Source organism: Balaenoptera physalus (genome assembly GCF_965194825.1).
Source record: "Balaenoptera physalus genome assembly, chromosome: 1".
In the NCBI taxonomy this organism is placed as follows: Eukaryota; Metazoa; Chordata; class Mammalia; order Artiodactyla; family Balaenopteridae; genus Balaenoptera; species Balaenoptera physalus.
In genome coordinates, this window is record NC_138882.1 from 28,020,603 (window position 1) to 28,033,368 (window position 12,766).

The following is a 12,766-nucleotide window of genomic DNA, read 5'->3' on the forward strand; positions in this document are numbered from 1 at the left end:
ATTTTATGTATTCAGATTGCTTTATTTTTAGTTTTGTTGTGCCTATCTTTCAATTTATTTTATCTTCTAACTCTCCCATTTCCTCATATGGTTGGTAAACCTTTATTGACAATTCTTTGGTGGTGGTGATTTTTCCAGTGGGAGTCTTATGCCCTGGATTTGCTTTTTCAATTGCTTCTGTTGGAGCCTTAGGGATTTTATGGCTACGTGACATGTTTTTAGCTTCTTTTTTCATCTATTGATTTTTATTACTATAGTCTTTTCTTATGTATGTACATTAAATTTAGATCCCTGTCCCCATGCAGCCTTAGGTTGACATTAACATTCTTACAGGAGATATTTTTTCCCACATTCATGCAGGTAAAACTTTCTTCCTTATTTCTCTGGTCATTGAGTAGAATTTTCTAGTCTTCATATATCCTGGATTTATGAAAGACCTTTCTGGCCCCACAGAGGGTTTAAAACCCTATCTCCTAATTCCTACTTCCAGTATCCTGGATCAATATTCCTGGACTACAGTAGATCACCTGGAGCTGACTACTCTTAGAGTTCTCTCTTTACTTCTGTCACCTAGAGATTGCTCTTCAAGTTTGGCAATGCATAAAATATTTTGTTATGTTTTATCAAGGATTGTGTGTGTCTATGGTGGGTGGGGAGTGATTCAAGTGAGCTCAATCTGTTGCATTACCATATTCAGAATGACTGATTTTAAACTTTTCTTCCTTTATTAAAGAAAGCTCAACTGTAACATGTAAACTGTAAACTTGAATTGTAAACATGCTCATATCTTTTATCCTAAAAAAAGAAACCTCATGATTTTGTGTTTTACTCTATAGGTAAATTTCAACCAAAAGTTGAAAAAGTGTAGGCTACATTTTGCCCCTACATAAAAACCTTTCATTGATTTTGCAAAGCCCCTGCAATCTGACTTCTGTCTGTTCTTACCATTTCATAGAAACTACTCTTATAAGGTTCACTAATGCTATTCTAATGTCAAATCTAATGGGCATTTTCAGTGATGGTTTAGTAGGTCTCTCTGAATTTGACTCTTTTCCTCATTTTTTCTTAAAAATTCCTATTGTGGGGAGGAGGAAGGGTAAGCTGGGACAAAGTGAGAGAGTGGCATGGACATACATACACTACCAAATGTAAAATAGATAGCTAGTGGGAAGCAGCTGCATAGCACAGGGAGATCAGCTCTGTGCTTTGTGACCACCTAGAGGGGTGGGATAGGGAGGGTGGGAGGGAGGGAGACGCAAGAGGGAAGAGATATGGGGATATATGTATATGTATAGCTGATTCACTTTGTTATAAAGCAGAAACTAACACACCATTGCAAAGCAATTATACTCCAATAAAGATGTTAAAAAAAAAAACCCAAAAAACCAAAACAAAATAAATAAATAAATAAAAGACAAAGGCAAAAAAAAAAATTCCTATTGTCTTTGCTTCCAAATTCCACATTATCTATGTTGTCCTTGTGTTTCTCTGAATGTTTTTTTCTGGCTCTTATTTCTAGACTCTTTTTTCCTCTCACCATCTTTGAATATTGTTTTTTGTTTTTTAGTAGGGTAAATCTTTGGCTCATAACTCTTCTTATTTTCCATATTATAGTTAAAATGAAACACAACTTTTGATACTTTCTTTTATGTGGAGGGAGCTCAATGAGTATAACATTCTTGGTCTATCTTTGCTCTTCTATTCACTTTGCCCCTTGGGAAGTGGGTTGACTTAAATGATTGATAACTTAGAAAAGAATAAGCTGGGCATGCTTGGCTTAGCTTCACATTTTTCTTCTTATGAGTGAATTTATTGTAGGATAACATGTTCTTTTCTCATTTATGTTATACATTTACAGGGCCTCCAAGTTGAGAGACCAACAGCGGATCAACAATACCTGTGACTGGGGAGATAATTCTTCTTAACCCTGTTAGGTATAGTATTAGTGGTGTAGTATCAGGAAATTCACTTTCTGCAAATGTAAGCTACATCTGTCAATATATATTTTTTGTCAGTAATAAGTGATGAGTAATAATATTCATCTTCTGACTCATATTATTCAATTCACTCAGGATTTGGTCAGGGAAGAGGGGTACAATTGGACTTCCTATGTACCCCAGTAATTCTTTATGATCACCCACAACAATTCTTAATATCACAAAATTTTTATTGACTTCCAAATATATCCCTAGCTCAGACAGTTTACATGAACCTCAGATGCTTCAATTTAACATTTTATTGCACATCTCCTTCTGGATGTCACACAGACTCAAATTAAAAATGTCTAAAAATCAACTAGTCATCTTCCCCTGTAAGCGTACCCTTTATTCTCTATTTATATTACAATTGATGGTATTAAAATTTGTCCAGTTTAGGGAAGCCATAAACATAAAATTCATGAGTTCATTCAGCAAATATTTATAGATTGCTTACTATATGCTAGTCAGTGATCTAGGTGCTGGAGGATATAGCAGTGAACTAAATAAATAAAAAGCTCTTTTCTATGGAACTTCCATTACAGTAGAGGAGAAAAGACAATACACAAGTTAAATAAGTAAGATGTATAATTTGTTAGGTGGTAATAAATACCATGAACAAAAAAGACAGGTGAGGAGTGAAGGTGGTGCAGAGGCAGCTTATAATTTTAAACATGACAGTCAGCATAGGTCTCATTAAGAAAGTGACATTTGGGCAAAGACTTGAAGGAAGTGAGAGAACAAACTAAGTGAACATCTGGGGAAAGAGCATTGCAGGCACAGCAAGCAGCAGGTACAGTGGCCCTGAGGTGGGAATCTGCTTGGCTTACCTGAGGGACAATAAGGAGGCCAAGTGAGTAGAATGGAGTAAGTGAGGTGAAGCTCACCAGGAGAAAGGTAACAGGGACAGAAGATCACATAGAGCTTTGTAAATCAGAGTAAGGACTTGGATTTTACTCAGTGATTATACATTTTGAGCAGGAGTGATGTGCTCTAACCATTTTAAATGATTCACTGTTGCTGCTATATAGATGCAAGGGTGGAAGCAGGGAGACCAACAGAAAGGTTATTTTAATAATCCAGGCGAGTAGTGATGGCTTGGATCAGGGTGGTAGCAGTTCAAGTGGTGACAAATAGTCAGATTCTGTATGTATCTTGAAGATAGAGCCAATAGGATTTACTGATGTATTGAATGAAAGATATAAAAGAAAGAGTGGATAGGGTGATTCCAAAGTTTGACCCAATCATCCAGAAGGATAGGGTTGATATCAGTTGAAATGAGGAATGCTATTGATGGAGCAGATTTTGAGGGTAAGATCAGGAGTTCAGTTTTGAACAAGTTAAGTTTGATATATCTAGGCAATATCTAAGTAGAAAAGTGATTTACGTATTCAACATCTAAGTGGATTTATGGGTCTGGAGTTCAAGAGTTTTGCAGACACTGTTAGTGCTCACCAAATAACCCTGTGCCTGTTTACATTTTCTAGCCCACCTTGAAGTTAGATTAGGGCTATGGCATTAGGTTCCAGATAATTGGATGTGGGTGGAAATGATGTAAACCACTTCTAGGCCTGACCCTTTAAGACATCTCAGGAAATCCTCTAGTCTTTTTTTTTTTTTCAGTTTTCCCCTTTCATAGTGGTAGTCTAGGAGGCCGTGTCAAGATGATGTAGGTACGAAATATGTCAGACTATGACATGAAAAAGGTTAAGCACAGAGATGTTAGGGTTTGTTACTGCAGCATAGCCTAGCTGTATTTGACTAATACAATGGAGGATATTCAGGCTGAAGATACACTTTAGGGGTTTATCAATATATTGAGACATTCGAGCCATGAGACTGGATGACATCACTGAAAGAGCAAGTTGAAGTGGAGAAAAGAAAAGAAAGCTTTGAGCCTTGGGGCATTCCAACATTAAGAAGTCATGGAGAAAAGGAGAAACTAAGAAATTAAGGAAGAGCTATCAATGAGGTAGCAGGAAAAGTAGGAAAATGTGATATCCTGGAAACCCAATAAGGAAAATATTTCAAGTAGGAGGAAATAATCAACTGTCAATTCTTGTTAATGAGATCAAGTAAGATGAGACCTGAGAATTGATCACTGAGTTTAGCAATATGGAGGCCAAGGCCGTTGGTCACATTGGCTAGCAGTGCCAATGGAGTGGTGGGCGTAAAATCCTGACTGAGAAAGATTTGGGAGAGGATAGGAGAAGAGCTGGTGACAGTGAGTATAGTAGCGAGAGGGGTAGTGGGGTCAAGAGAGGGTTTTTGTTTGGGTTTAGTTTTTGGTTTTGGTGAGGGAAAGAATTGCATATTTGTATGATGATCCAGTAGACAGAGTAAAGATGATGATGCAGGAGAAAGAGGGGGCAATTTCAGGAGCAGTGGTTTTAATTAGGAAAGGGGGTGGGTATCCAGTTCACAAATGGAGGGACAGGCCTTAGATACCCATATACTTTATCTGCGGTTACAGGAAGACAGACAGAGTTAATGGGTACAGATGCTTGAAGATGGATAGATAACAGTAGTAGAAGTTTGCAGAAAATCTCTTCTGATCGATATTACCTTTGACTCATTCATCTTCCTCATTCTCTCTTTCCCTCATCACTCACATCTGTCAATTATCAAGCCTGCCTGTTATTATGAGTAATTTTCTCATAAGTGATTCCTCTTTTTTGTCTTTGTTGCTATCTCAGTCATTTGTTTTTTGTCCTCCCTGGACTACCAGTATAGTTTACTACCTGGTCTCCTTACTTAGACATGTTTCCCTGAAATTCATCTTCTACACTTCTTCCAGAGAGAACTAGCTAAAGCAAATATTTAATCATGCCACTCTACCATAAGAATGGATAGAAAGTCTTCCATGAGCTGGACTCTACCTAGCTAGTTTCCCAGCCTTTTCTCCTGATACATCATACCTCACTATGTGCTCTGATAACATTATACCATTTGAACTATGAAATTTCTTCCTCTAACTATCACTTTGGCTTGAAAGTCTTACTCAGTGGAATTCCCTGTTACCTTCCCCACTTCTCCTTCTCTCCTATGCCTTCAGCTAGATATTCATTATCCTTTAAGACTCAGTGACTCAGCTCAAATACTCTGGGAACACCTTCCAGAGCCCCTCTCCCTTCCATAGCTGAGTTGGATTCTTTTCTTTTCAGTTTCAATACCAACCACCCATGTCATTCCTTTCTATTGTTCCATTTAGCGTATCAGTTCATATCTAATTTATCAGACTCTTGAGCTCTTGAGAGCAGAAATCCTGTGTTATTCATCTTTGAATTCCCAGTACTTGGCACAGTAATTGGGGCAAAGTAGGTGTTTAATAATGATGATATGAACTGAAGAGTGCACTTCTCTGGGAGAGAACATTAAGATTTTTTACCACTGGAGGATTAGGCACTAGATAAAACAAAAAAACAAAACAAACAAAGAAAAAAACTAGGTCTCAGTGGGGGAAGGAGTGCCTCGGGTGCCCAAGAAAAGAAGTGGCATGATTAGATGTCTAGAAGATTGAAACTAAAGAAGATAGCAGATTAGCCTGATAGCTCAGAGAACCCATGACAGAGGGATTGTAGGAGGGTAACATAAGAGGATGAGGGCACAGCACAGAATCTTAGAACTGCCATGGATGAGAATTGGGGGGTAGTATGTGCTGGCATTCCAACAGGGAAAGCTCTGATGGCAAAACTAAATTGGAGTGCCTGATTCATTACTTCACACCTACCCACCCTAAGAGATCTCAGAAGCTGTCTTCAGCCTGAGGACCCCAAAAGCTGAAAGCATTGACTAAAATTTTGATGTTTTGCTCGTACGAATTTCACTTCCAGTAATGTATCCTCATGGCATATCTGAACTAATGTCCATACATGTACATAAATGGATATTCACCACAATTTTGTTTATAATAGCAAAAAAAAAAAAAAAAAAGAAACCTAGGTCACTTTTCTCATATTTTTCTATATTTTAAATTTTGTAACAAGCTTTATAACTTTTTTATAGTCATAAATCTAGAATAAAGTCAGAGAAGCAAGCAAACTAGCACAAAATCACTTGGGAAAGCATTCCTTGTAGTATTTTATTCATATTTTTATCATGAAACATTTTTATAAAAATTAGGTTACAGATAATATTTTAAAAATCTCCCCATATACTATCCCTTATTAGTAATCTAGTTTCTCTCTTTGCGAGCATTCAGTTATTATTGGCACATGGAAAGAAGTCATATGTCACCAGGGGGAGGTAGTTCCTATAACAGGGAGGGGTGCTGGAGGTTGTGGAGAGATTTAGAGAGGATAAAGCAAGGGTTAGGAGACTGTCTGCAACCATGAGAAGAGTCTCAGCTCTCTTACCCACTTATGTCTCAGCTTCTAAATTGTAATCTCCCTCAACATGCAGGGACCATGGATTATCCAACTTCCCATAACTAGTACTGAAAACCTAGTGTTGCATATATTTGGGTGCTCAAAAATATTTGTTATTAAATGCATGATTAATTAGGCTTCTTTTCATACTTTTATTTTGAAACTTCCAAAGTAAGTTAAAATTTTTAGTGAGAATATACTTACAGTTGAACCACAGGGTGAAACTTTTCTCTGAAATCAACTCTCAGTGGGCAGCCATATTTTTCCCAATTATATTTTACTCTCTAGAAAAGGAAAAATGCTTTAGTTATTTTCTATATTTGGCTGATTGACAAAATTATAGTTTTCTTACCAAATGTTTAGATGGTCGATCCCTCAGATATGACCTGTAAAAAAACATTTTCATTACTTAGAATCTTTCCTCTTCTCAAACTTAAAAGTTAAAACCATTACTTTGTTTGGGTAAAGAGGTATCACAAAAGTCAAACAGATAACCATAATTACAAAATACTCCTAAAATATGTGGAGATTAAACAACATACTTCTAAATAACACACGGATCAAAGACAAAATCTTAAGAGAAGTTAGAAAATATGTTCAACTAAATGAAAATGAAAACACAACTTATCAAAATTTGTAAGGTGCAGCAAAATCAGTGCCTAGAGGTAAATTTATAGCAATAAATGTATATATCAGAAAAGACTGATGATAATAAGAATAAATGCTAACTGATTCTAAATTATTGATACTACATTAATATAAAACTCAATGTTTATGTTAAAAAATACTTCTTACTTTTCAATGATGTAAAAAAAATCATGCTGAAGACATTCTTTTTTATCAAATCTACAAAAAATAAAACATAATGAAGTTGCAATATCATTCCTTATTTACTAGCACAAACATTTAATCATTTAACTCAGTGATTCTCAAACTCGAAAGTATCACAGAATCATCACTTATTGAATTAGAATCTTTGGGGTTGGTGTGTAGCCTTAGCATTTCTATTTTTAAAACTCAGCTTCACAAATGTTTCTGAAGGTACCAGAATTTGAAATATACTGATTTACCTCTTATATTTGATACATGTGAAAATTTGTAGAAAATCCATCAAAGTAAAGACAAATTTCTTTGGACTGTTTCATTCTTCATAATTTTTTAAAACACAGAGTTCTAATTACTACTAGAGACTCAGTTGCACAGGTAAGGATCTATTTTAAGAATTCACATAATTTCTAGTTAGGGTTTATGCAGACATAAGGCTATCATGGTCTATAAAATGATAGAGATTTAGTAAGTTAAATTATTCATTTGACCATTTTTGCTGGCTGCTTCCAGTGTAACTCAGAAGGAACCCCAGTCACTGCTGTGTTTATATAGATATTGGAAGCCTAGGACCACCTCCCACCCTGAATTCAAATTAGACCCCAAGAGATGCCCTCCTTCATATACAAAGCTCCTGTCAGAAGTATCATGGGCCCCATAGGTAACCTTTGCTGATTGTGAAAACTTAGGCCAACCACAACCTGAATCCAAGAAATTAGGGTCATTTTTAGAGTTCCAGAGCAGTGGGTCGTTGACTAAGAGATCTGGAAAGAGGTCCTGAAATCTGTGTTTTCAGACATGCTCTCCAGGTGATTCTGACGAGCAACCTAGTTTGACAATTGCTCTGTAAACCTTCCCAGAAATAGATTGATTCAAGCTGTTTTGCATCTCACTGAAGAAGGAAATCTTCATGCAGTGATACTGCGTACAGGGGTACTGGGAATTGATTTTGGTAACATGTTGCTTAGAGCAGTTATCCTCAAATTTTAATGCTCCTACTAATCTTGGAAATTTTGTTAAAACAGAGATTCTGACTCAGCAGGTACAAGGTGAGGCCTGAGATTCTGCATTTCTAGTAAGTTCCCAGGTGATGCCGCTGCTGGTCCATAGATTATACTCTAAGGAGCAAGGATGTAGACCATCCCAGAAATAAGATGCTATATAGGCTGTTTAAATCAGTTAACCTTTGTGTTTTCTGGAAAAATACTTATGGGAAATGCAAATTCCTTGCTGAATGAGATGGGAATATTTAATTATCTGTCCGGCAACTGATTTTAACAATTCACTACTCAAAAGATTATTAGAATGACAGATGAATAGACCTTTGTTTTGGATGAGAGCAAGCCACTTCATAAATAGATTCAGATAAGAGTCAATGTTACCCCCACCCTCACCCTAACTACAGGAAAGGAATTGCAATACATTTTTGTCTCCATTGCACATTCCACCTCAGTTAAATAGATTTGGGTATGCTGACCTTTACTCTCTCCCATGCAGAAGAAAGAGCTGTGGATAACACAAGTTCCAGTGTGCTTCATTATGAACCATAGTAAAAATCAATAAAAGTCACACCTTGGGATTCTCTGAAGGAAACACTGGTGGTTCGGTTAGGTTTGCTCTAAAAAACTTTCTCATGGAAAAAGGTGCAGGAAACTGAGGCTTCTCTCTTGTGGTTACAAGCAGTTCTCTGACAGAAATGAAATTATAACGGGTTTGAGTAGGATAGACAACAGAGAGGTATGTTTTTCTCCCTCTCATTTCTCTGGAAATGAGTTGTACACTGAAGAGCTGAGAGAGGTAATGCAAAGGATGGAAACTGGCTTATGAAAAGTGAAGGTAGAGAAAAATGCTGGTAATGGAGACAGAGGTTAAACCTGTCTGATCCAAATGTAATATTTGAATGATTCAAATGTAATATTTGACTTGGCAAAAAAGTTCAAACAAGTCTGGTTTGGACAAATTATCAACTTATAATGGATTTCATATGGACATGTCAGTCATTGGGCTAATATTATCGCTAGTAATTAGCATTTAGTTCACCATTCGTTTTTAAACATAAAGAGTAAGACAAGTCAAATGCAAATATACTTGCCCTTTAACAGCAATGAATTTATTAGCATCACAGCCAACAGATATTTGGAACACCTAAAGTAAAGTAATTTAGGTGATGAGTTTAGTGGTTCTAATTCACATGATCTAAAATATTACTACAGCTAAAAGCAATTACATTTTAGATTTGAAATAACCTTTTAAATGTAGAGTTTTGTTATACTGCTCTGTGCTGTTTTCCTCCTTCTTCTTCGATCACTTTTTTCTTTCTTTGCTTCCTTTCACACTTACTGCTCACAAGACCCAAAGGTTGGGTCTCTGCTTTCTTACTTCGATGTGATCTTTCACTACTACCTCTACAACCATGACTATCAAATCTGTAGTTCCAGCTTGCACCTGACTCACCTGGCAGGTTTCTGTAATAGTGAGTTGGCCAAAAAGTTCGTCCAGGTTTTTCCGTAAGATGTTATGGAAACACGAATTTAACTTCTTTTTAGAGTCAGGGTCCTGGTTCTTCCTCAACTGGGATAAGCTACTTATATTTCTACCTGGCTCCAGGACACCTTACTCACTACTGTCTACCCTGGCCACCTCTCCAACCCCCACCCCAGGCTTTCTAATTGGGATTTAGATACTTGCTTTCTGTTTTAAACATGTCCTGTATGTTGCATATTTCCACAAGGCAAATCTAAAAACACCCTTGGGGATCAGGAGGGCGGGGTTAGAGAATGATGTCCAGCCAAGCTTGATAGATTTAAAGAATTGCACATGCTAAGCCAAGAGCTTTCAGTCTTCATTTGAAAGGCATGCTCCCTAACAGGAGTTCATGGATTTTATTTCTTGAACTATCTGATCTCACCCATAGGACCTGATTTGTTCTCTCAACAACTCTACCCACAGTCCTTGCTGTCCATCATTATTAAATATTTTCCCATCACACGTGTTTAGAAACATGTGTCTGCCCTTTATCTTTACTAAATTATCCATATAAGGTACATGGTTGGCTGAGTTCCTCAAGTTTTTCATAGTTAGGATGCACCATCACTTGATGATCTTATTTATAACATCTCTTCTTTTATGGGTCTTAGTTCACAAAAATAATTCCTAGTCTCAGAATTAACAACCATGACTCAGGTTAAAATACATGAGTTGACCTGCAGGTGGCTCTTGAACAGGAGCATGGGTACAGAATATGGGAAGTATGAATAAGACTGTTTTGTAGGGTACCCACTGCTGGAGGGCTGACACATTTTCCTTGGGACAGGACACCTAACAGAGAAATTCTGACATGTAGCCCAAATGAAAACAATGAATGTAGTAGTTTTCTTTATTTAATATTATTCTCTTAAGTACAGAGACAGGCAAAACTGTTTCTGCCTTAGGTCAGAATCAGACACAGCGTATTCCCTCGAACTGGACAGAACAACTGAACAGAGAGGAATTCTAAAGGCCTTCAACACAGAAATGTTGGTAGACAATATATTAGACAGAGTGTAGTCATCTCTCCCTGGGAAACTTCATCTTGGAAGGAATTACTAACACCCTCTGAGGACCGGTTTACTCGGGTGGTCTCATTGCATTCTGGTTCTTGGTGTACAGTTAAAAAACTGAGATGCAGCCCTGTTGGTGCTGTCTGTTCTATTTGCTGCTCTGCTGCATGCTATGAAGACTAAGTAACAAAGATGGCAGGCTCATGTCCAAATGGCTCAGTCCATGGTCCATTTGGTCCAGCAGGTTTAGCAAGGGCTTAACTTCATCCAACTAGAGAAGTCTGTGGGTCCTCTGTCTATAATATTTATCCAGGAGGCCGATGACTTGCTTACCAGTGGGGATAGGAGCACAAAGAAGGGTCCCTGTGATTGAGAGCATACCTTGTAGTTGTGTATAGGTTTTTATTTTCTTGGCTAGCTAGAGGACCTACCTCCACAAGGCCACATTTTCCTGTTGCCTAAAGGGCTATGGCATATTCCATTATCTTCTACTATATGGCATACTCTCCATTCTATTTCAGTGGGTGGGTCAATACAAACTACCTGAAATGGGCACAGATGGTGGCTAGATTTGAACGGTCCATGTCTTGGGGTGTGCCAAGGAAGAAACCAGTAATATTAGACAATTTCTCTGTGACGGGTACCGTTCTGGGCATTTTACATAAATTATCTTATTTAGTACTCTCAACAAAGTAGAGAAATACTGTGAGATGGATATTATATTTCCCCTTTTACAAATGAGGCAGCTGAGACTCAGAGTGTTTAGGAGCTTCTTGAAGCCAGTAGGTGGTAGAGCTTGGATTTGAACTCAGGTTAGGTTAACATGTTTTTGTAATGCCTGGGCTGGGCAGGATAGGGTGAATAAGGATCCCTAACAAATCTACAAATTAGACAGGAAAAAGATGGAGGAAACCACGGTGCTTCAGGAAGGCATCTTATATGGAATAGGGTAGAGCAGTCAAGGAGCTGAAGTTAGAAAATGCAGACCAAGGCTGGGGCAGGAACTCACTAGGTTACTGTTTTTTGCTTCCTCAGCAGATTAAACTGGGTAGGCAGCATGGTGGATAAACAGGGTGAGTGGTCAGTATGCACCTGCAGGCAATTTCCTGGGGAAGCAGTGTGTGTGTCAGCAGTGCTCAAGGATGGATCACGTCTGCCTCAGTTTAAGGCTCCCTTTAAATTCATGGAACCTTGGGACTTCCCTGGTGGTTCAGTGGCTAAGACTACATGCTCCCAATGTAGGGGGCCTGGGTTAGATCTCTGGTCGGGAACTAGATCCCACATGCTGCAACTAAGAGGTCCCATGCCGCAACTGAAAAGATCCCACATGCTGCAACGAAGATACTGCACGCAGCGATGAAGATCCTGTGTGTTGCAACTGAGACCTGGTGCAGCCAAATAAAAACATTTAAATTCATGGAACCGTGCCCTGGTAGGAAGAGGTTCTTGGTGCTGGGGTCCTGAAGAGCAGGGACTATGTCTCATTTAACTTTGAATTCTTCATGTAGGTATTCCTCATTGTGCTATGCCTGATATATAGTGGGCGCTCAATATATGTTTATTGATTATTAGTTGGAATGAGAAGGAATAAAGAGAGGAGGCATCCCTCAGTGTGGAACAAAGACTCAAAGGAGGTGGTGGTGGGTGATTGCCTGAACACCCCACTGCTATATCACATTGCTGTGCTTTTGTATATGCCTCTTCCTGCTCAACTTCTACTTACTCTTCAACAGTCATTTTATGCATCACCTTCTTTTCACCTTTTCCCTCCCAATCAAAATTGCTTACTTTTTCCTCTGGGCTATCTGGTAACTGTATATCTCACATTCTTTTACACTAGTTTATGTTTTCCCCTTTGGAAGGGACTCTTTTCATCTTTGTAACTCCCATCACTTAGCACGCAGACTGAAACATAGAAACGTGGTAGGCACACAATAAAATTTTTTGAATGAAGAAATGATCCAATTTTTAAAATAAATAAACATAGCATAAATATGGATATGACTGGCAGTCTTTTCTGACAAACCATATCCAACTTTAGCTGTTCTCATTAATTTCA

General features: G+C 38.0%; 1 protein-coding gene across 1 annotated transcript in view; it reads right to left on the minus strand.

The window, feature by feature from the left end:
* Nucleotides 1-12,766, minus strand: part of CATSPERE (catsper channel auxiliary subunit epsilon) — a 264,070-nt gene that overhangs the window by 47,630 nt on the left and 203,674 nt on the right. The window contains 4 exon segments of the mRNA XM_082471320.1: nt 6,548-6,627; nt 6,696-6,729; nt 7,139-7,189; nt 9,261-9,313. Coding sequence (XP_082327446.1) covers nt 6,548-6,627; nt 6,696-6,729; nt 7,139-7,189; nt 9,261-9,313 — 218 coding nt within the window.